The following is a 24,717-nucleotide window of genomic DNA, read 5'->3' on the forward strand; positions in this document are numbered from 1 at the left end:
TTCGAGCGGATACCCTGCTCTAAGATGAGCTGCAGTAAGCGTTTAGCTATTCAATGATCTTCAGTGATTTTCCAAGGCGATCAGTGAATTAATCCTGTTTGTACACTGTTCTTCAGACGGCTCAGATCCATCTGCTCCTCTCAAGAAGCTGTGCAGTTGAGAGCCCCAGCTTTGGCAGGAGCTAGTCCTGGGTTCAAGGTCCAGTTGCACTGTTTCCTCACTCTGAGACCTTGAATCAGTTGCTTAAACTTCCCCTGCCTTCCGAAAGGGGTAGTAATAGCTTCTCCTCTATAGGGGTTTGCAAAGATATAACAGAGGATGCCCATGGAGTCCACGCAAACTCACAAAGCCTTGCTCCAGTGAGCAGGGTAGGCATCTTCTTTCCCCAGCATTCCACAGCCTAAGAATCACTATCAAAATCAAGCAACCTGATACTCTTTTAACTGTATTTTCAGTGTTCTAAGCCTGGCCCTTCCACATAGAGGGCAAAGTTCTCAAGGGCTAGTGCTATCTCTCCTCTTCCTTGGAATTCTATGAACTTTTGACTATTGAATGAATATGCAAAGGCCACCACTAAGGAGGCAGAGAGAACCAGGCTGTGTCCATTCCTACCTGCCCAGCTCTATATGCTTGGGTTGCCCTCCTGGGTCCTTTCCTCTACTCGAGAGTCTTGGGTGGCTTTTGTTGCCTAAGGTCCAGACACCTAGCAAGCTCTCTCCAGCTCCCCCTCCTCAGAGGCACGGAATACCAAGTTGGTACTGCTTGCAGCAGGCTCTGTCCTGCTCTGGCCCAGTTCCTCTCCTGGAACTCAAGATGGCGCCTCCCATCTGACAAGAGCACCAGTGATTCCGGTCCCCGTAGATTCCACCCCTTCTGAAAGGTTCCTACCGCATTCGTAGCCCATTACCATTTGAATGAACTGGGAATAAAACATCTGACCTATGCGAAGCCAATCCAATTCTCTTTCTTCAGTATGAACTGGACTTCAGGGAAGGTGATGGACAGGCCAACTGCAAGGGGCTTAGGGTCCATGTCACCAGGAACAGAGCCAGATAAAGAAAGCAAGGAGAAAGAATGAGAGAGCTGGTCTAGAAAGCTTTGAGGTGACAGATTCTAGTTCTTTGTGAGGCTCAAGAACATCTTTGCCTTTGGATTGTTTCTTTCTTCTATATAGATATTTTTTAACATGGGCTAGTTTGGAGGAGGGGGGTATTCTGTCTCGTGCAGCTCAACCATGGCTGCCTGAGACTACAGCCAAGAGCTTCCTACAGCAACACCCTTACATTAAATCATATCCTTGGATACAGCTGCCAACCCAGAGTTGACCCCGCGTTACCAAGACTCTTGGAGCCTCTCAGTGCTCAAGGGACTTGCCATCAGGGACCACCTACCAGGGGAAGCCGCCTCCGCCCCCTCCCCAGCCCTTCTTCCATTCTGGGTTGATGCCCGTCCCAGCATGCCTTGCAACTGAGTTCTTGCTGGGCCACGGCAGCAAATTTGGGGAGGAAGTAACTTCTGTCCTTCAATGACTCATAAAATCTAATTCTATTTAAAAAAAAAAAAAAAGAAGTGCATATGTTCAATTGAAAAGAAAACATTTAAAATAGATGTTTTGCTAAGGAGACCTAACTGCCTGTGCCCACTGGCAGTTGGGAAATTGCATGAATATGCCGGGCTGACAATTGTCCCTGGGAAAAACTGCAAAAGGACTGGAGGAGATATAATCCTTTTGTGCCCATGCAGCCAGATGCCCCCTCCAGCCCAGCTCAAATAATGCAGGTAGCCTCCATTTATTGGTTATTCGGTACTTTATACATCAGCTCTTTTAATTCTCACTTACTATGCCACTTGAAAAATGATGAGACTAATATTCAGATTTGTTAAGTGACTTCCTGTGTCACAGACCCAGATGTATGGGACTGAGAAGCTCATGCTTATCCTGTTCCCTTTGTGCTCCTAGAACAATGTGCCTAAACCCCATGTTCCCAAGACTAGCTTATCTAATGTGCAAGTCTCCAAAAATTCAACCTCTTCAGGCGGCTTTTGCACCTGTGTATCTGCGTATTACCTTTTGCCATCACGTGTCACATTCAACACTTTTTTTTTTTTGGTCTTTTTGCTATTTCTCGGGCCGCTCCCGCGGCATATGGAGGTTCCCAGGCTAGGGGTCCAATCAGAGCCGCAGCCGCCAGCCTACGCCAGAGCCACAGCAACAGGGGATCCGAGCCGTGTCTGCAACCTACACCACGGCTCATGGCAACGCCGGATCCTTAACCCACTGAGCGAGGCCAGGGATTGAACCCGCAACCCCATGGTTCCTAGTCGGATTCGTTAACCACTGCGCCACAACGGGAACTCCTTCAACACTTTTTGACTTTGAGTATAGACACTTCGGAAAGAATATAAACTCAAAAGGAAGACAATTACCCACAGGCCCCTCCCCGAATTAAATCAATGTTTTGATTTGTCTGTGTCTGATTCTTTTCCCATGGGCAAATTCAATTCGGACCTATTTAGAATAATCTCTTACATAGAAGTTAATATCCCTAACCCTAACCCCTAACCCTAACCCTAAACTATTTAGAATAATCTCTTACATAGAAGTTAATATCCTACATTTTCTGTTCCCATCACACCACGCATAATTTTCAAAGATTTAAAAAATCCACTTGTCTAAGAATACTTCTGAAGTACCTTTGCTTTTCTAAGCAAGTTTTGAGGAATTAAATTTGCATTGCTTTCGGAACGACAATGCACGAAGAATGAGTCCTTTTCCCTTTTATCTCCTCTGACCACCTTCAAGATTTTTTTAGTTGTTCTAAGGATCTTTCCTCGTCCATATTCTAAGTCTCTGGCAAAGCAAAACATATCCCATTGGCAGCATGTTCTACCACATTTGTCATTTGTTTTAAAAGGTAGCTGATTCATAAAGGAATTCTGGGTCACGAAATCTAAAATGACACTCCACTGGGGCTACACTGGCCTTAGCGCTGCTCCTCAAACACGCCAAGCTTGTCCCCGCCTCGGGCCTTTCCGCTCACTCCTCCTGCTGTCTGGAACACTTTGCCCCCCAGATATCCACATGCCTTGCTTCCTCATTTGCTCTGGTCTCTGCTCAAATGCCATTCTTAGCAGAAAGACCTTCCTTGATCCTCCAATCCAAAATTGCATCTCTCTGTCTTCATCCATCCGTCTCTCACTCCTTTATTCTTTGCTCTGTTTACTATCCGCCTGCCCCATTCGCATGTAAATTCCAAAGGAACCTGGGACTGGGTCTCTTGGGTTCACAGACATCCCCTTACCGAGGGGCAGCTGGGTCCTGACAAATTTCTGTCAACACATAAAGGTTTGTGGACAGAATCAACAAGCCTTAGTCTCCTCTGAAGACTGGCAGTAAGGATGCTGACTTTAGGGTTACTGCCTCTGCCAGCCCGGCTGCCCCCACGTCTGAAGCACCACCTTGGGGGGGTCAGGGGATATGCAATTCCAGAAGGTGAGCAGGGGACAGCTGATCACATTCATGGGCCTTCCTGCTCACCTGAGCCAGGCTAACAACAGCTGGTCTCATAGAACACGTAGGACTCCCTAAATGTGAAAATAACTCCTACCACAACATCTTTCCAATCCTTGCAATATCCTTGAGGGGTACGGAGGTGGCCCTTTTATAGCAGAAAGGACACCTAGAGGGGCATTGGGACACCTGCCAACTCTGCAACCCAAGCCATTTCAAATTTCTTTCTTTCTTTTTTTTTTTTTGTCTTTTTAGGGCAGCACCTGCAGCTCATGGAGGTTCCCAGGCTAGGGGTCAAATTGGAGCTGTAGCTGCCAGCCTACACCACAGCCACAGCAACACCACTGAGCCGAGTCTGCGACTTACACCACAGCTCACGGCAACACCAGATCCTTAAACCACTGAGCAAGGCTAGGGATAGAACCTGCGTCCTCGTGGATGCTAGTCAGCTCATTTCCACAACAGGAACTCCCATTTCAAATTTCTAAGAGTTGGTCAGAATAGTAATATGTGCTTAGGGTATTCTTGTTAAAATTAGGTGTGGCGCAAAGAGATTGGTGTGATTGGTGGCGTCTTGGGTTCGATCCCCAGCCAGGCACAGTGGGTTAAGGATCCAGTGCTGCCACAGCTGTGGCTTAGGTCACAACTGCAGTTCAGATCTGATCCCTTGCCCGGGAGCTCCATATGCCACGGGGCAGCCAAAAATGAAAAAGAAAAAAAAAAAAAAAAAAAACTAGGTGTGATCATGAAAATGAAGACAATTTATAAACTAGAAAAAGGAGTCTGGAGTTGAAAGTGAAAATAATTGATAAACCGGAAAATTACAAACTAGAACATTTACACATGTGTAAATTAGACAGTGTATATTATTATTTATTACAAACTAGATATCAACTTGAAAAAGTAATCTGGAGGGCAGGCCGAGGCAGGATTGCAAGGCTTCAGCGTTTGGGGTTCTAGCATCTTATAGAACAAATCCCAGCGCCACCCCCACCTACTGAATGGCATTGCTCGAGTTACCTAACTTCTCTGAGTATCAGCGCCCTTATCTATAAATTGGGAGTAGCAACAGGGCCCACCCAGGGGACGTGACAGGAGGATAAAATGAGAGGTTACCTGCAGAGCAGGGAGCACAGCTGACATGTGCAGAGGCGCTCGCTAATGCCAGCTGCCACTTGTTCTTGTTGGTTTTGGCTGTGGTGTACAGCAGCTTGATGTGGGATCTCAGTTCCCAGACCCGGGAATGAACCCAGGCCACAGCAGTTGAAAGCACCAAGTCCTAACTCCTAGACCACCAGGGAACTCTCACTTTCTGTTTTTTGTTTGTTGGTTTTTTTTTTATCAGCCCTGTTAAGGCCATTTTTGACTGCAACTCAATACAACGTACCAGCAAAAGCATGGGCTCTGAGTAGAGCGGGCCTGTGAGCCCGTGCTGCGTCTGGAGAAAGCTACTCAATGGCCCAGATCCTCAATCCTTTCCACTGCAAAGTGGCACTACAGGTATTCTTCTCTCCCACTGCAAGATTTTTCGGTGAGGATGGAATGAAGCAGAATTTTCAAAGGCCCACACGATGATAGAGGCTCAGATGGAAAGTCAGATCCCCTTCAGGGATGGGGAGGCTGAGGGACGGGGCAGCTATGGTGCTTTGCGGAGCAGGTGAGAGATGTGGTTCGGCCCCTGTTGGAGCCTGGAGACAGGCGGCTGCTGGAGGTTCGGCCCCAGGCATGTCAGGGAGTGGAAACCGGGTAACACACACTCAAAAGACCTCATAATGTCATGGTTAAGTGTACCTCCCCTCATTTGCCAACGTTCAAATCCTGGCCCTGAAATGTACTAGCTCTGGGGTCTCAGGACTCCGTCTATGAAACAGAGATGATGTCAAAAGTCATCCCAGGAATGTCACGTATGTGGCTTAAGATTGTTGGTCCTGGAGTTTCCCATGTGGCTCAGGGGTAAGGAACCTGACTAGGATCCATGAGGATGTGGGTTTGATCCCTGGCCTCGCTCAGTGAGTTAAGGATCCCGTGTTGCCCTGTAGGTCACAGTCATAGCTGGGATCTTGCATGGCTGTGGCTGTGGTGTAGGCTGGCAGCGGCAGCTCCGATTTGACTCCTAGCCTGGGAACCTCCATCTGCTGCGGGTGTGGCCCTTAAAAAAAAAAAAAAAAAAAGATTGTTGGTCCTGTGCCTTACATAGAGTAGGCATTATTAGGTCTTTGAAATTAACTTATGGAAAATTTCAAATATATGTGCTTAGCCTCCCCAAAAAGGAAATGAAAAAAAAAATTAAATTGGAGCCTTTCACGCAATGAGCATCTGCTGAGTGGATGTGGATGGCAGGGTTGTCGGGTGGGGGGGGGTGGTCTCTGCTCTCGCCTCAGCCGACCCCACTCAGCTCCCAAGGGCCTCGCGATCACCTTGCTTTCAGTGCATCTCCCCGAGCCAAGCATAACTCTGATTACAGTTTTCAGAGTTCCCATTGTGGCTCAGAGGGTTAAGAACCTGACAGAGTGTCCATGAGGATGCGTGTTCCATCCCTGGCCTCACTTGGGGAGTTAAGGATGCGGCTGGGATTCGACATTGCTGTGGCTGTGGTGCAGGCTGGCAGCTGCAGCTCCTATTCGACCCCTAGCCTGGGGGCTTCCGTATGCTGCAGGTGTGACCCTAAAAAGAAAAAGAATTAAAAAATAAATAAAGTTACATTTTCTTAACCCAAACAACACAGCACCCGGAGGTGGGATAACTATTTCATCTGATCTTCACCAATGAGAAAGCAACCTATCCCATCCCTGGCCTTGCTGGATTGGGAGATGGTCAGGGACCTGAGACTTTTCTCCCCAGACAAGGCTCGAACCCTCTGAACTCTTGTGTTCTCTGCTCTCTTGGTTCTTTTTTTTTTTTTTCTCTCTTGACTTTTTAAGGCCACACCTGTGGCATGTGGACGTTTCCAGGCTAGGGGTCAAATCGGAGCTGCAGCTGCCAGCCTATGCCACAGCCACAATGCCAGATCCGAGCCTCGTCTGTAACCTACACCATGGCTCATGCAACGCCAGATCCTTAACCTACTGAGCAAGGCCAGGGATGGAACCCGCATCCTCATGGATACCAGTCGGGTCCATTATCACTGATCCATGAAGGGAACGCCCCCTCTGGGCTCTTGATCTCACCTCCCTGGCCGGGGACAACTCCTAGAAGGGCCCCAGGGTGCTGCACCATTTCCCTGCATGCCGAGGCCCTGCTCTCCAACTCCAGAAAGATACCAGGGAGTGAGGCAGCTCAGTGCGCAAAGAACCGCCTCAAGCCCAACCGGTCTTCCACGTTTAAAACAGCAAATTACAAAGGAACATACTGTACTTATTCAGTATTCGTCACAAATGACCCATCCCCACCACCACCATCTCAACACACCCAGCCGCAGCGGCCAGCTGCTGCTTCAGGTCAGCCCAGCCTCCTCCTTGAGACCAGACCTCCTTCTTAGACTATTTACCGCCAAGACGGTCCTTCACCTGAGGAGGTCCAGGGGCCAATTTGGGAACCCCCAAAGAAGAAACGAGATGATGTGTCAATGAGAGAGTCTAGAGGTAGAAAAGTCTCATCTAGTCCTGTTTCTGTCACTATGTGAAGCCTTGAGGGAGAGTCCAGGGTTCCCCAAGGTACCACTAGAAATTTGGACCCAGGAGATGTAGGCTCTTCTCCGTCTCTGCCAAGTCCCATACGAACTGAATGATTGCTCACCTAATGTTTTTCTTCCCATGGACTCTATTCTTTTACTCAAAAATTATAGTTGAAAAGCAACCTTTAGTCATCTTTGGAGCATAACAGCAGTGAGCCAGTTCATGCACACTGTTAAATAACAAAAAAGAACCAGCATCCATCCCGCCTTTCTTTCTTTCTTTTTTTTTTTTTGTCTTTCTAGGGCCGCACGCGCAGCACAATGGAGGTTCCCAGGCTAGGGGACAAATTGGAGCCGTTGCCACCAGCCTATACCACAGCCACAGCAACGCCAGATCCAAGCCACATCTGCAACCTATACCACAGCTCACGGCAACGCCAGATCCATAACCCACTGAGCAAGGCCAGGGATCAAACCCACCACCTCATGGTTCCTAGTCAGATTCGTTTCTGCTGCGCCACGATGGGAATGCCCATCCTGCCTTTCTTAGGTGCATTGTACCACCAGGAAACCAAGAGATGAAGGAAACATCTCTTTATGAAAGCATCCCAACGAATAAATGCAAAAGAAATGAGATAACTTCACTTAGTATGAGAATCTCTAGTTGCATCCACGTTGCTGCAAATGGCTTTATTTCATTCTTTTTACGGCTGAGTAGTATTCCATTGTACATATGTACCACATCTTAATCCGTTCTTCCGCCAATGGATTGGTAGATGTAAACTATTATATCTGGAATGGATAAGCAATGAGATCTTACTGCACAGCACAGGGAACTATATACAATTTCTTGGGGTAGGACATGATGGAAGATAGCATGAGAAAAAGAATGTGTACATACATATATATGAATGGCTGGGTCACTATGCTATATAGCAGAAATTGACACAACACTGTCAATGGGCTATACTCAGAGAAGTTAGAGAATTAGGATAACACCATCTCACAGTCCTTAATCAATCCATGAACCTACGTACAAAGTATCACTGGTCACCAACATGACAAAAAGAGAGACCACGGGACATTATGTGCCTTTGGGTGAAAAAACACGCCACCACCTATGGTCTCACCAAAGGCATCAAACCTGGGTCTGACCAAGCCCTGAGGTCCAGCTACCAATGTGCAAAAAACACGAGGACAGAGGAAACATCTGGAGGGGCCACATCCAGACCATGTAACTATTCTCCTGTCTATTTCTTTGGCTTCACGACCATGACCTTCTCAGAAATAGGAACGACCTTACTCAGCTCTATTCCTCGGTACTCGGACAAGGCCAAGGCCTATGCTTAATGTTTGTGACATGACTAACCAACACCTAGGAGGGTTTACCAGGTACCACACCCTGTGTTAAGTGTTTCTTCTATGTGATTTCACGCACTCCTCACAGCAACCTCGGATGCAGCTGCTATGAGCTCATCCATGTTACAAATGGGGAGACAGAGGCCCAGAGAGGTTTTGTAAGTTTCCCAAGGCCACTTATCCAGAAAGTGACAAAGCCGGGATCTGAACACAGATCTCTCTGACCCCCAAATGTATCAAGAGACTACTCGGAATAGGAAAGGAACTGGGTTCTGGCTCCGCCCCCTTTACAACAGGAAATTCTATGCCTGGTGCACGGTCTGCACTGAGAAAACCCACGCCAAACCCAGTTCTGGGTCTTTCTGGGCTGGGTGTCCTCAATCTAACTTAGCAGAACACAGGACACACTGATGCTGTGGGAAGAGAGGAAGCCCCAAGTTTGAAAGCACACGTGACCTGCGATGGGGTCCCATCTCACCGAGGGCCTGGGCTCGAAATTGGGGGGTGAGAACTGGAGAGTCAAAATAATCTTTTTTTTTTTTTGTCTTTTTATGGCCACACTCACAGCATATGGAGGTTCCCAGGCCAGGGGTCGAATCAGAACTGTTGCCACTAGCCTATGCCAGAGCCACAGCAATGCCAGATCCGAGCCACGTCTGCAACCTACACCACAGCTCATGGCAACACCGGATCCTTAACCCACTGAGCAAGGGCAGGGACCGAACCTGCAACCTCATGGTTCCTAGTCGGATTCGTTTCTACTGCGTCACAATGGGAACTCCCAAAATAATCTTGAACACTCCCTGCAAGCATCTTCAAGACACCAGGCCTTTGGTCCTGAAAACCTCCCAAAGCAAGAATCAACTCTCTGCATCTCTTTGCTTTGGGGCTCTGCCCCTCACACACCCTTAGGTATACAGAAGCCAAAGTCTTGGAGTTCCTGTTGTGGCTCAGTGGTAACGAGCCCAACTTGTATCCATGAGGACTCAGGTTCAATCCCTGGCCTTGCTCAGTAGGTTAAGGATCTGGCACTGCTGTGAGCTGTGGTGTAGGTCACAGACAAGGCTTGGATCTGGCGTTGCTCCTATCCTACGGCGCAGGCCGGCAGCTACAGCTCTGATTCAGCCCCTAGCCTGGGAATTTCCATATGCTGCAGGTGCGGGCCTAAAAAGACAGAAAGAGAGAAAGGGAGGAAGGAAGGAAGGAAGGGAGGAAGGAGAGAGCCAGGATCTGGTCTGAACAGAGAAAAGGAAAAAAGTTATCAGGAGAGATGTCTCATTCTCCCAGAGTCAGAGTCAGTCAAATAGCACATAGTACAGAGATGGCCCTTCTTAGGAGCCAGGCTCTGAGCTCACCAGCCTCCTGCCCAGGCTGGGCCCCTCCCCTGGGAGTCCTCTAAGGGCTGTGTTCACAGGCAACTCCTCCTCCAACGGGGTCCTTGCAACCTGTCGCGTAAACTCGTGCATTTATCAGAAGAGTCTGGAAGGCCCCTGTGACCCTTTCGCGGCACATGTGGGGACCTTTTCCCTTATCCCAATCTGTAAGTCTGCTAGTCTGTCTCCTCCAGGGAGACCGCAAGTCCTGAGCTCCTGTCCCCAAGTCACCTCTTGTGGCCAGAGAAAGGCCCTGCTCCACTGGTTATAAAACCCGCCGCCTGAGCTCCTTTATCTCTGCTGAAACAGTATCTGCCTCAGGGGAGAGCATGTCTCAGTGGCAACCTCAGACCCTCTCCGAGGCCATCCCAGGGCCGACAGCTTCCCATCTCTAGGATGGGAAGGGTCCAGGGGTCTCTCTGGGGTGGCTGATGCCGGGACAGATCCGGCCAAAGCCTGCAAGCCTGGGGAGGGAGTGGCTTGGGCCCCCCCCAGGGGCAGTTACCATGGTCTGGAAGCAGGAATGCAGCTGGGTCAGGAAGGGTGGCTTCCCGGGCAGGGCCAGCACCCGCTTCTCCACCATCGTGCATTCCACATCGTCGTCTTGAATCACCACATCCTTTTTCAGGATCTTCACCGCGTACAGCTCATCTGTGCCCTTCCGCTCGGAAAGCATGACCTGCAAAGACAGCGGGCACGTCAGTGTAGCTGAAGGGGCCCCGGGGAAGCCACCGCGAGGGACGCAGTCACCTGGATTGGTCCACGTGCCTCTGAGGATGCTGGCAGGACATGTGCAGTTTGCCACAGACCTCACACCTTGAATGGCTCAACCCCATCAACAGCGCACTGGTGCAAGACACAACAAGACCCACAGACACAGAAAACAAACTTATGGTTCCCAAAGGGGAACCATGGGGGGGCGGTTAAATTAGGAATTTGGGATTAACAGATACATGTCACTATATATAAAATTGAGAACCAACATGGACCTACTGTATAGCACAAAGAACTATATTCAGTATCTTGTAATAACCTATAATGGAAAAGAATCTGGAAGAGAAATATATATATATATATATATAACTCACTCACTTTACTGTACACCTGACAGTAAAGCAACATTGTAAATTGACTACTGTTCAATGTTTTTAAAAAAGCGCATCAGGAGTTCCTATTGTGGTTCAGCAGGTTAAGAACCCGACATAGCGCCCATGAGGATGGGGGTTCAATCCCTGGCCTTGCTCAGTGGGTGGCTGCAAGCTGTGGCGTAGGTCACAGATGCGGCTCGGTTCTGGCGTTGCAGTGGCTGTGGCATAGGCTGGCAGCTGCAGCTCTGATTTGTCCTTTCATATGCCGCAGGTGTGGCCGTAAACAGCTAAAATAAATAAATAAATAAAAAATAAATAAAGCCAAAGACTGAATTCACATCTCACCAAAGAAGATATACAAACAGCCAATAAACACGAGAAGATGCTCGCTGTCATCTGTTACTAGGGAAACACAATTTAAAACCACAATGAAATACCTCTTTGCACAGGGAAGAAATGGCTGAAATGAATAATAATAAGAAGAATTTACAAAATTTAAAAAGCCTATTACTAAAAAATTTTGCTTTTAAACAGAGGATGGTTCCCAGAGCAGTGAGCAAACACGGGGCTATCCCTCTGGGATACGCATCAAGGCCGAGCCAAATATGAGTAAACCCCATGAGGGCAGGTGTCTTTACCCGTTTCATTCACTGGCGTAACCCCAGAGTCTGGAACAGTGCCTGTTGGCATGCAGTAGCTGCTCAAGGAGTATTTGTTGAAGGAGGGAATGAGTGAATTCCTCATAAAACTGAATAGGGGGCCGTATTCTTTCAGTTATTTAGTATTCACCAAGAGCCTGCTAAGCGTCGGGGAAACAGCATTAGATGAGCAGACACGTTCTCTGACCCTGTGTCCAGGGAGGAAGGAAGCCTTTGGACATTAATTACAGGGATGATGAATGCAATATTTTAACATCTTCTCCTGCTGTCCTGGGGCTTCCTCCCGTGCAGCTGTGGTTGCAATCAGAGCTTGTTAATCACTGCGGCTCATGACACATCATTCTGTTCACTGGTTGTGACTATGCCAGAGGGAACTGTGACCCGCAGGTACCCTTTTCAAGAAGCCCCTTAGGGAAATGAGGCAGGACCACACTGTACAAAAATCTAACCTGGTCTGGGGGCTTCTGAGAAGGCTTCCTGGAGGAAGAAGTAAGGACTAGAGAGAGTATTTACTGCATGCACCGTGCCAGATACTTTGCAAGCAGTGACCTTAACCACCCCAAGATTTTGAACATTTATCCGTGTGCCGATGAGTGGTTTTCATTTACTCTTTCTCATTCACTTTGCCTACGACCCTAGGTAGGGATCATTAAAAACCCAACTTCAGGGTGTCACGGTGGCACAGAGGGTTAAGGATCCGGCATTGTCACTGCAGCGGCCCGGGTCACTGCTCCAGGGCAGGTTGGATTCCTGGCCTAGGAACTTCGAGATGTCACGGATTGACCCCACCCCACCCCCCCAAAAAAGAAGAAAAAGAACCCTATTTTAAGGGGGGAGGGGCAATACAGGGGTAAAGGATTAAGAAGTACAAACTATTAAGTATGAAATAAGCCATAAGGATTTACTGTACAGCACAGGGAACATAGCCAATATATTATAATACCTCTAAGATGAGGATAACCTGTAAAAACTGTGAATCACGGTACTGCACACCCATAACATATAATATGGAACATCGACTAGACTTTGCAAATAAATAAATAAATAAAAGTTTAAAACTAATTAATTACTAAAAAGAAAGAGCCCTACTTCATAGGAGTCTGAGGTTCAGAGAAGGTAAATAATCTGTCACCCACAAATTCAATTAGGGACAGAGTCAGGAATTTTTTTTTTTTTTTAAGCCACACCTGAGGCACAGGGACCCCAGGCTAGGGGTCGAATCAGAGCTGCAGCTGCCACCCTATGACGTAGCCACCCAGGATCCCAGCAGCATCTGAGACCTACACCATAGCTCAAGGCAATGCTGGATCCTTAACCCACTGAGCGAGGCCAGGGATTGAACCCACATCCTCATGGATACTAGTTAGATTTGTTTCTGTTACACCACAGCAGGAACTCCCCAGAGCCAGGATTTGAACTCAGGTTTACCTGACCCCAGGTCTCTGCCTTTAAACCCTCCTCCTGCTGAGAGGTCCAGAAGAATCCCCAAGGAGTTGTGATGGTTGAGGAAAGGAAATGCTGGTACCTGCCTCAGCTGAAGGGCCAGAGGAAGTCACAGAGGCCTGGGGCCAAGGGACAGAGGCACAGAGGGATCCCTGAGGCAAGAGGGCCACTTGGCACCCTCTGCTCGGCTCCTGCCCTGATAGCGAGAGGCTTGACCACCCTCCCGCACGGGAGCTCTGTGCTGAGCTCACCAGCCAACACAGGACTTGTCTCCTGCCCTCACCATCTTCTCTCTCATCACAGCCAGGGGTGGCCACGGGTGACACAGACCAGGATTTTGGAGCATCTGGGGAGAATGCTCCTGATGCACAATGCCGCAGCAAGATGGCTTTCCTAAACCAACTTCTCCCCATCCCTCCGCCTCACCCTAGAAATGCGAGCTGCCAAGCAGAGCAGATCCTTGAGGCAGACCCGCCAGCCCCCGGGGCGGGGCTCAAAGTGCTGGAACGTGTGTCGCCAGCTTCTTCCCCATCTCCCTCTGCTGGCTCACAGGTACCCAGAGCTGTTTCTCCTTCCCTTGCCCTCCCCAAGGCAGAAACGATGACTTTGCTAAGATGTAAAGAACAGGGCGGAGATGGGGGGGTTTCTGCTCCCAGATTCCTGAGAAGGCCAGGGCAAATGCAGGGAGGAGGCAGGGAGGTGACTTAGCTGGAGGCGAATGGGCAGAGGGGGCGGGTGGAAGCAGAGCCTTCTGCTGAGGGGACCCCGGACGGGCTCCGCACTGCCCCGTCACCCCCGACCAAGGTATCACCTAAAAATCCTGAATACTGGTCAACACTCCAGCCCACCACCACCCAAGAACACAAAGGGCGGTGCCCTGGACACCCTGAACGTCAAGGCAGGTTGTCTTGGTCCTCTGCCTGGAGAAGAAGCAGGACAGATGGCTTGGAATCCCCCCCACGCATCAGGGGCAGGAGAAGACACCCCACAGGTTTCAATTGCCCCCATTCTACAAAAAAAACAAACTGAGGCCCAGCGAGATGAATCTGCTCCAGCTCATGATTATTATAAAACTGCAGGTGAAGGAGTTCCCATCATGGCTCAGTGGTTAACGAATCCAACTAGGAACCATGAGGTTGTGGGTTTGATCCCTGGCCTTACTCAGTGGGTTAAGGATCTGGCATTGCCATGAGGTGTGGTGTAGGTCGCAGACACGGCTCAGATCTGGCATTGCTGTGGCTGTGGTGTAGGCTGGCAGCTGTAGCTCTGATTGGATCCCCTAGCCTGGGAACCTCCATATACCATAGGTGCAGCCCTAGAAAAGACAAAAACATAAAAAATAAAATAAAATAAAATAAAATAAAACTGCAGATCAGACCAGGCGACTCAATGCTTGAAGTTGCTCAGCAGCTCCCGTGCAAGTCAAACCAATCCATGACCACCACCTGTTCTTTCTTTTCCTCTGGCTCTTCTATTCTCACCACCTGCCAGGTCCTTCCACCCTCTTCCACTGCTCAGAAAATCTGAAGAGTCCTTCTTTTATATCCCTCAAGGATCCACTTACTGCAAACAAGACGAGGCTACGCTCGCCTCTGGACACTGGGGCTGCTTTGTATCAATGGTGGTACTTGAGTGCAGGCGTTTCCAATTTTCAATCCATCAATGCCTTTTTCACATTTTCTCCCTGCCACCTAAACTGGCATTTGCTTAGTTTTTTTTTGGGGGGGGGTTACTTTTTAGGGCTGCACCTGCAGCATATGGAAGTTCCCAGGCCAGGGGTCAAATCAGAGTTGTAGCTGCCGGCCTACACCACAGCCACAGCAACTCAGGATCCGAGCTGCATCTGCAACCTACACCACAGCTCACGGCAATGCCGGGTCTTTAACCCACTGAGCGAGGCCAGGGATCGAACCTGTGTCCTCTTGGGTACTAGTCAGGTTTGTGACCACTGAGCCACAGTGGGAACTCCCTTGCTTAGTATTTTTAAAGCCTAGTCACACCTTTACTCAACTAAATTTATCTGAAAAGGAATCTTTATATCACCACCATGCATGGCAAGCCAGTATCTCTAGCCATTTCTGGAAAAGGAGCATAAAAAGAAATAAAAGCTGATGTTCCTTGGTGGCTCAGTTGGTTAGGACCCAGCATTGTCACTGCTTCAGCTCAGGTCGCTGCTGTGGCACAGGTTTGAGCCCTGGCCGTGAAAATTCTGCATGCTGCAGGCGCAGCCAAGAAACAGATAAACAATAAATCAATCAATCAATAAAACTAAAAGCAAAGCAGTGCTAGGAAATTCTAGCTTGATACTGCCGGCTGCTGAAAGCTCTGAGCCAGGCCCTGAATTTTCTCCTTGTTTAAGCAAAAAAGGTGATATTAGCAAATGTTAGCTACGAATGACATGTCATCAAATGAGACTTTCTGGTTCAAGTAATTAGAAAGAATAAGAGAAAACAGAGAGAATAACCCTATCATGCTGCCATTGTAATTTTATTTCACATCGCATCTATGTGCCACCTTAAAAAACTCCAGTACTAAACTAAAACCCTCCTGCAAAGCATCAATACCAGGTGCTTCACACCTTAGAAAATAGTGTTGCATTTGCAGAGATAGTTATTCTTTAATCAATCAACAGGGATGTGTGTAGATTCTTGGTGCCTCGCCCTGTCCTAAGCCACAGGAGTTGAGAGGACAATAAGGCAGTATCAGAGGGGCCCCCATCACATTCTGCAAGTGGTACACACGTGTAAACTCTGGGAGTTCCCGTCACGGCTCAGTGGTTAACCAACCCGACTAGCATCCATGAGGACGTGAGTCTGATCCATGGTGTCAGTCACAGGTGAGGCTCGGATCCTGTATTGCTGTGGCTCTTATTGGACCCCCGGCCTGGAACCTCCATATGCCGCAGGAGCCGCCCAAGAAATGGCAAAAAAAAAAAAAAAAGTGTATTTCAAAAAAAGATCGGGAAAAAATTAGAGCCACTATGTAATCCAAAGTTCCCGCAGTTTCACTTGGAAATGGACCCCTCCATACTTTTCATTTCTTCCAACTCCTTATTCAAACCTTCTGATTGGGCCGGGGACCACCCCCACCCCACCCCCCTCCTGGCCACAGCTGATTGGCTCAGAGGTAGAGCGCTGACCCAGGTTGAGCCAATCAGATTCTCCGGTTGACGAATATGGAATTAGGATACTCTGCTCAGTGGAGGAACACATAGATCAGCCTGGAATGGTCTTTTCCTATTACAGGCAGGCAAAGAAAAATGAACCAGATGTGTGGGGGGGTGGAAAAAAGAAGGTCTGGGAATGAGCCTTGCTTCCCAGTTCCTAGCTCCAATCTCCCACCAGGTTTGGCTGTTTCCATAGAAACCTCCATATCCCCCAAGAAAGTTATTATTTTTATTTATATTTGCTTGAGTGGATTTCTGTTTCTTAAAGCTCCTGTAAGACAAAATTATTGCTCGAGGAGCTCAAATTCTTAATAAAAATAAAAATTTCAGGAAGCCAAATAGCATCAGGTTAGTACTGACCTAACACAAGGCAAATTCCATTCATTATAAAGGACGATGTCTCTTGCCTGTATCAGAACCACGTGGGGGTACTGGTTTTCAAGACGGCCGCACCTTTCACTGAGAAACTCTGACTGTGGCCCCAGAGCGCGCATCTTAGCAAACACCACCCCTTCCCTTGATTGGAACCTAATCTAAATGGGTAGCTCTGAGGAATTCTGAAATTCTATCAAAATCGATTCTTTTAATATGGAAGTTTGGAAGTGAAGTGTCCACGAGGAAAACAGAGAGATTCCTTGTATTTTGCATTTCCCAACCCTGTCTTAGCAGTCATGACCAGGGGCAAAAGAGAAACTGGGCTTCTCAATTACCCTTTTTTTTTTTTGGCATTTCGCTTGTAAGGACCTCACCTGCGACACATACAAGTTCCCAGGCTAGGTGTCCAATCGGAGCTGCAGCTGCCGGCCTACGCCATGGCCACAGCAATGCAGGATTCAAGCCACGACTTCAACCTATACCACACTCACAGCAACACTGGATCCTCATCCCACTAAGGGAGGCCAGGGATGGAACCTGCACCCTCATAGATACTCGGTGGTTTGTTACCACTGAGCCATAATGAGAACTCCTGCTTCTGAATGATCTAATCAAGCTTTCCTTTTCAATAGGAATCTCTTGGCTCTTGGAGGGTTTTTTGAGAGCTTTTCCCATATCAGGAAGGAAGTGATGCTCTGTGGTGGTTTCAAGACATGTCTATCAATATTTGATTCTCTTCCATCAAGGGGAGGGGTCAGTCTATCAATATTTGATTTTCTTCCTGAAACCCAGCAGCCTTTGCGACCGCTTCAGTGAACGGAATATAGTGGAAGGGGTCCTATGTGACTTTGGAGGATCAGCTTCTATTGGTTCCTCTTGAATGTGTTTTTTAGTAGCTTCCAGTCTATTGTGTTGATGGTTCTTGAGCAGTTAGTTGTAATTTTGGTGTTTCTGTGAGAGGAGGTGCGCTCAAGTCTTTCTACTCTGCCATCTTGTCTCTCTCTTTTGTCACTTTCTCTTGGGACACCTGCCTTTGGAGCCCTGAGGTCACCGTGCCTGTGAGGCCACAGAAGGAGACACATGAAGCAGCCAGGGTACGACACCAAGAGCCTGGTGCCCAGACTACACCGTGCACTCCAGCCCTAGCTGTCCCAGCTCCAGCCACTGCAAGACAGACCCCAAACCACAACAAACCAGCCCACACTCCCAATCTCCTGACCCACAGACACCACGAGAGATAATAATACGTGTCATTGTTTTAAACCTCTGAGTTTGGGGACGATTTGTTACACAGCAATAGGCAACTAGAACCGATTCATCTAAGTTCATATGTGCACTAATGCATCCCAGGGTTGTCAGGTGTGGCCCCTGTCACCTTGCTTTATTTATGTTTTGTGTTTGCTTATTATACTCTTTACAACTTGTTTGTTTTTGTTTTTTAGGGCCTTACCTGCAGCATATGGAAGTTCCCAGGCTAGGGGTCGAATCAGACCTATAGTTGCCAGCCTACGCCACAACCACAGCAACTCGGGATCAAAGCCACATCTGCGACTTACACCACAGCTCACAGCAACATCAGACCCTTAACCTACTGAGCGAGGCTGAGGATCAAACCTGCATCCTTTATGGATGTGGGTTAGGCTTGTTATTGCTGAACCACAAAGGGTACTTTCTACAATTTTTTTTTTTTTTAAAGAAAGGCTTCAATTGAGATGGGCAATAGAGACAGAATTCATTCTGCCTTCCAAATGTACCACCTTTCCTAGTCGTATCCAGGGCTTGGATGGCTGGTCACTTCATTTATTCATTCACTAAACATGAATTAACTCTCTGCGACGTGCCAGGCACTGCGGATGCAGAAGGACAATGCCTTCAGGAAGCTTACACACCCACATGAATGATTCCAAGTGCATTATATGATTATTATTACGATTCTAACTCCTGAAAGACAAGTGCATGGCGCCCTGTGAATATTCACATGGAGGACTTAGTCTCACTTGGTGGGTCTGCAAAGATTCCCTGGGGAAGTGATGGTTAAGCTGAGACCCGATGTGTTATTAGGACTACTAAGAGGGAGACGGGAGAGGCATATTCCAGCTAAAGGGAAACGTATTGTGTTCCTTTAGGATTTAACTCCTTGGATCCTTAAGTTTTGGCTTAGAGGGAGTTCCCCTTGTGGTTCAGGGATAACAAACCTGATTAGTATCCATGAGGATGTGGGTTTGATCCCTGGCCTCGCTCAGTGGGTTAAGGATCTGGCATTGCCGCAAACTGCAGTATAGGTCGCAGATGCAGCTCAGATCCCACGTGGCTGTGGCTGTGGCTGTGGCATAGGCAGCTGCAGCTCCAATTTGACCCCTAGCCTGGAAATGTCCATATGCCTCAGGTGCAGCCCTAAAGACCAAACAAGAAAAATGTTGACCTAGAATTACTGGAGGAAGTAAGTGCTCAGACTCTAGAACTCAAATCCGAGTCTACTTTCCAGGAATCTGATACGATGCAAGCAATTGTCTCTAGCAGACAAAGCAGTGCTGGTACCAAGTGGGGTGGCCGGACAAAGAAGAGGTGATGTTCAAAGGGAACGGGACGATGTTTGTGTCACGGAGCCAGAAGGGAATGTTGAGAGGGCCAGCATGTGAGGGGATGTGGCTAGTTTGGGGGTGATAGTGATAACCAACCCCACTTCTTTTTTTTTTTTTTTGTCTTTTTAGGGCTGCTCCTGTGGCATACGGAGGCTCCCAGGCTAGCGGTCCAATCAGAGCTGTGGCCGCCTGCTTACACCACAGCCACAACAACGCCAGATCCGAGCCGCATCTATAACCTACACCACAGCTCATGGCCACGCTGGATCCTTAACCCACGGTGCAAGGCCAGGGTTCGAACCTGTGTCCTCATGGATGCTAGTCGGGTTCATTAACCACTGAGCCACATAGGAACTCCTCATCCCCACTTCTTTTTTACACTGTGCATTATCGCATTTAATTCCACACAGTTGTGTAGCATAGGTATGGCTACTCGCCCCATTTCACAAAGAAAAAGAGGCCTAGAGAAGTTAAGGGAGAGGTCCAAAGTCACTCCACTAAGAAGTGACCCTTCTAGGTCGCCTGTCTCCAAAGCATGCTCTTTTTTTTTTTTTTTGTCTTTTTGCCTTTTTCCTGGGCCGCTCCTGCGGCATATGGAGGTTCCCAGGCTAGGGATCCAATTGGAGCTGTAGCTGCCGGCCTATGCCAGAGCCACAGCAACTAGGGATCTGAGCTGCATCTGCAACCTACACCACAGCTCACAGCAACACTGGACCCTTAACCCACTGAGCGAGGCCAGGGATTGAACCTGCAACCTCATGGTTCCTAGTCGGATTCGTTAACCCCTGAGCCACGACGAGAACGCCCGAAGCATGCTCTTAACCATGATTCTCTGAGCCCTAAGTGCCAAGTGTTGCACTGTGAGGCTGCGCCATCTGCAAATTATTGTCAGAATGTTTAAAATTGGACCCCAGATCCTGGCCCTGTTCTCCTTTTCCTACCCATCCCACCTGTTGAGGCTTCTGCCCCCTGGGACCTAATTCACGGTCAAGGACAGAACCGTATTCCTTTCTCCACTTGTCATCTAATCACTAAAAAACCATCCATGTACTTGTTGAGATGAGCTGGGTCTGAGTTAGGGCTGCAGGCACAACTCTAGTTCATCCATCTAGTCCACACACTCTTGGGAATTCTGTGCCAGACATGATGCCAGGCGCTGGCGATCAAGACAGACATGATCTTGCTTCCAAGCAGCAAGTGGCTTGAGAAGATCTTACTTCCTCCACCTGTGCCCTCAAGTATTGGTACAAAAATGGCAGAAAAAGAGCCATAGCATCAGCAATGGCGATGGCATGTTCTGAAATGTTCCTTTAAGCAGACGCAATTTTTAAAATTAATTGCCTACTTGAGTTAATACCAACATCGAGGGCACGGGCTGTTTGTTCAGCTGTCCCTCCATCTCTAGGGTAAGGATTCCAAATAGACTGAAGGGCTGTGTTGAAGTGACAGGCTTATCAAATTCCCAGCCACATCTGTTCCCCAAGAATCTTCTGGGAAAGATGGGTAAACAGCAGCGGCTCTGGTGACAGCAGATAAAACGGAGGGAAGGAGCCCAGGGATTCCCAGCTGGAGAGTTGGTTGAGATGAACTTTACTGGCGACTCCAAATGGTGAAACGTGCCTGGAACCTTGCCCTTGACCATGGGATAGGATGGCATCATGCTTTAGAATTAGGAGAGCTGGTGCCCGTCCAAGTTTCACCACATATGAGCTGCATGACCTTGGGAAATGCACTCAGCATTTCTGAGCCTTAATGTCCTCATCTGTAAAACAGGGACCCCAACAATGCTTAGCTTTGGTGATGCGGAGGGGACTTTGGGGGATACAATATGCATGTGAGCCTAACTCAGCACCATGCTGGGAAAATGATGAATACTAAGGATCTGCTGGTTGTTCTAGTTTCCCAGAAGTTGCTGTAATGAAGAACTTGAAAGCATGTGGCATCAAACAACAGGAATTTATCCTCCCACAGTTCTGGAGACCAGAAGTCCAAAATCAAGGCATTGGCAGGATCAGTTCTTTCTAGAGGCTCTGAAAGACAATCTGTTCCATGCCTCTCACCCAGCTTCTGGAGACTGCCCGCACTCCTCAGCTTGTGGACACATCACTCCAATCTTGGCCTCTGCCTTTGCCTGGCCACCAGGTGTCACCATGCAAATGTTCTCGTCTCAGAGGGAGATCAGTCATTGGATTAAGCCCCACCCTAATCCAGTTGGACCTCATCTGAATTTAATGACATTTGCAGAGACCCTGTGCCCCAAGGTCAAATGCACAGTACCAGTCATTAGAACTTGAACACGTACATTGGGGAGGAGACAATTTCTATCCACTACCAGGGTTATCATCAACTTCATCTTTTCAGAGAATGGCCCAGGGGACCACTGGTGCACACAGCACCAAGTATTAGCTGTGATCCTTGTACACAGCACTCTCAACTGGCTAAGAAATGTGCCCCGGAGTTCCCGTCGTGGCGCAGTGGTTAACGAATCCGACTAGGAACCATGAGGTTGCGGGTTCGGTCCCTGCCCTTGCTCAGTGGGTTAACCATCCGGCGTTGCCGTGAGCTGTGGTGTAGGTTGCAGACGCGGCTCGGATCCCACGTTGCTGTGGCTCTGGCGTAGGCCGGGGGCTACAGCTCCAATTGGACCCCTCGCCTGGGAACCTCCATATGCCACGGGAGCGGCCCAAGAAATAGCAACAAAAACAACAACAACAACAACAACAACAACAAAAAGAAATGTGCCCCAAGGAATTGTGTGTCCATGTGTTTACTAATGGGCGAGGGCAGACACAGCTAGGGACCAATGTCCCGCTCCCCACTCCCCCAACTTCAACCTGCCAAAAGTCCAAAGCCAAATGGAGCCTTCCTGGATTCCCCCCTCTTACACCTCTCATCCAATGCATCAATACGTTTTGTGAGCTCTACATTGAAAACGCATGCTTGGAGTTCCCGTCGCGGCACAGTGGTTAACGAATCTGACTAGGAACCATGAGGTTGCAGGTTCCATCCCTGGCCTTGCTCAGTGGGTTAAGGATCCGGCATTGCCGTGAGCTGTAGTGTAGCCTGCAGACGCAGCTCGGATCCCGTGTTGCTGTGGCTCTGGCGTAGGCTGGAGGCTACAGCTCCGATTGGACCCCCTAGCCTGGGAACCTCCATATGCCGTGGGAGCGGCCCAAGAAAAAGGCAAAAAGACAAAAAATAAATAAATAAATAAAAGAAAACACATGCCATGTGCAACCCCCTTCCTGATTTAAGCCACCACCATCCCTACCCTGGTACCCTGTAATTGCCCCTAGCTAATTCTCTGCCTCCCCTCTGCTTCCTCCAAGCTCTACGTACACTCTGGTCCACCTTCAGGACTCTTCCTGAGAGATGCTCAATGGGAGTGGTTGCTTACCTGGCTCAGTGGCACCTCCTTGCAGAGGTCCCCCGTCACCACCTTCCCTAAAGTCTCAGCCCCTTGATCATGCCCCACCCCTTTCCTCTAATTCATTTTTCTTCACAGCACTTCCCACTCCCGGTGATCTATTCATCTCTAGTTGCTTCATGTCCTCCCTCCCTCGAAAGGAAGCTCCAGGAGAGCAGCTATTTAGCTAGACTGGTTCGCGGTCACATCCCCAACATCCAGACACTCAATAAATATGTTTTGAATAAATGAATGAAAAGATAGAGTGAGGGCAGAAGTAGTTTAAAAAGGAAAAAAAAAAAAAAACCTAGATCTCAAGATCTAATCACTCGAGATCTCTAGTTACTTAGTTCTCAGCATTCTTTAATTTATCTACGGCTACATCTGATCTATGGTTCACAATGAATGTGAGGTAGCATTCAAGATTATATAATACAAGACAGGTAGATTTTATTTTATTTTATTGCCCTTTTGCCTTTTCTAGGGCTGCTCCTGCGACATAAGTAAGCTCCCAGGCTAGGGGTCTAATCGGAGCTATAGCTGCTGGCCTATGCCACAGCCACAGCAACACAGGATCTGAGCTGCAGCTGTGACCTACACCACAGCTCACGGCAATGCCGGATCCTTAACCCACTGAGCAAGGCCAGGGATCGAACCCGCAACCTCATGGTTCCTAGTCGGATTCATTACCACTGAGCCACGACAGGAACGCAAGTAGATTTTATGATATGTAAATTATACCTTGATAAATATGGTTAAAATGATTATATAGCACATAGTGCGTATGTATATGTATGATGTGTGTGTATACGTTATAAATATAGTGTGTGTGTGTGTGTGTGTGTGTGTGTGTGTACACAGCTTCCTAGAGGCCAAAGCAACCAGAGGTTAATGAGACAATAACAAAAGTTCATATTTTCTATAAGGAAAATCATATATCTATATGATTAACAGATATATTTATAAGTATATATTATAAATATATATGTTTTTTTATGGCCACACCCACGGCATATGGAATTCCCTGAGCCAGGGATTGAATCCGAGGTGTATCTTCCCCCTACGCTAGATCCCGTTGCACCAGGCCAGGAATAGAATCCATGCCTCTGCAGCGACGCAAGCCACTGCAGTCAGCTTCTTAACCCACTACACCTTAGTGGGAATTCCAGGAAAAGCATATTTTGAAGCAGAAGGTAAGTTTTCCCTAAACTTAGGTCTAAAAGAAATATCTTGCATGGCTCTCGAACACACAGTGCCTAGGCGAATGACGATCTTTTTTTAAAATTTTTTAATTATGATTGATTTACAATGTCCTGTCAATTTCTGCTGTACAGCCAAGTGACAAAACACAAGATCATGAATGATGGTCTTTTTTTTTTTTTTTTTTGCTTTTTGGGGCCACACCTGTGGCATATGGAGGTTCCCAGGCTAGGGGTCCAATCAGAGCTAATGCTGCCAGCCTACACCACAGCCACAGTAACACAGGATCCTAGCCGTGTCTGTGACCTACACCACAGCTCACAGCAATGCCGGATCCCCAACCCACTGAGCGGGGGCCAGGGATTGAACCTGCAACCTCATGGTTCCCAGCCGGATGCGTTTCCACTGTGCCACCTTGGGAACTCAATGGATGATGTTTTTAATGACATCCCAGGACTGGGTCTGAAGAGAAAGAGAAGGAGGAGAAACCATACCATCTAGCATTGTTCGAGCCCGCAAGCTTGACTGACATCTGGGGATCAGGAAAAGATTCTAACCTGGTGGTGGAGTTCCCGTTGTGGTGCAGTGGTTAATGAATCCGACTAGGAACCATGAGGTTGTGGGTTCGATCCCTGGCCTTGCTCAGTGGGTTAAGGATCTGGCATTGCCGTGAGCTGTGGTGTAGGTCACAGACGCGGCTTGGATCCCGCATTGCTGTGGCTCTGGTGTAGGCTGGTGGCTATAGCTCTGATTCGACCCCTACCTAGCCTGGGAACCTCCATATGCCATGGGAGCGGCCCTAGAAAATGCAAAAAGAAAAAAAAAAAGATTCTAACCTGGTGAACTGAGAGGATGCATCTAAAATAGAGACAGAGAGAGACATACTTGGGGTTCATGGGGGTCCCCAAACACGAATCTGGGAGGAGAGGAGAGTAAGGTGCA

General features: G+C 48.3%; 1 protein-coding gene across 2 annotated transcripts in view; it reads right to left on the bottom strand.

The window, feature by feature from the left end:
• PRKCB (protein kinase C beta) overlaps window positions 1-24,717 on the bottom strand; it is a 388,950-nt gene that overhangs the window by 57,387 nt on the left and 306,846 nt on the right. For both annotated transcript variants that reach the window (XM_047780291.1, XM_047780292.1), the window contains exon 10: window positions 10,362-10,535. In XM_047780291.1, coding sequence (XP_047636247.1) covers window positions 10,362-10,535 — 174 coding nt within the window. The remainder of the gene's footprint in view (window positions 1-10,361; window positions 10,536-24,717) is intronic.

Source organism: Phacochoerus africanus, chromosome 5, assembly GCF_016906955.1.
Source record: "Phacochoerus africanus isolate WHEZ1 chromosome 5, ROS_Pafr_v1, whole genome shotgun sequence".
In the NCBI taxonomy this organism is placed as follows: Eukaryota; Metazoa; Chordata; class Mammalia; order Artiodactyla; family Suidae; genus Phacochoerus; species Phacochoerus africanus.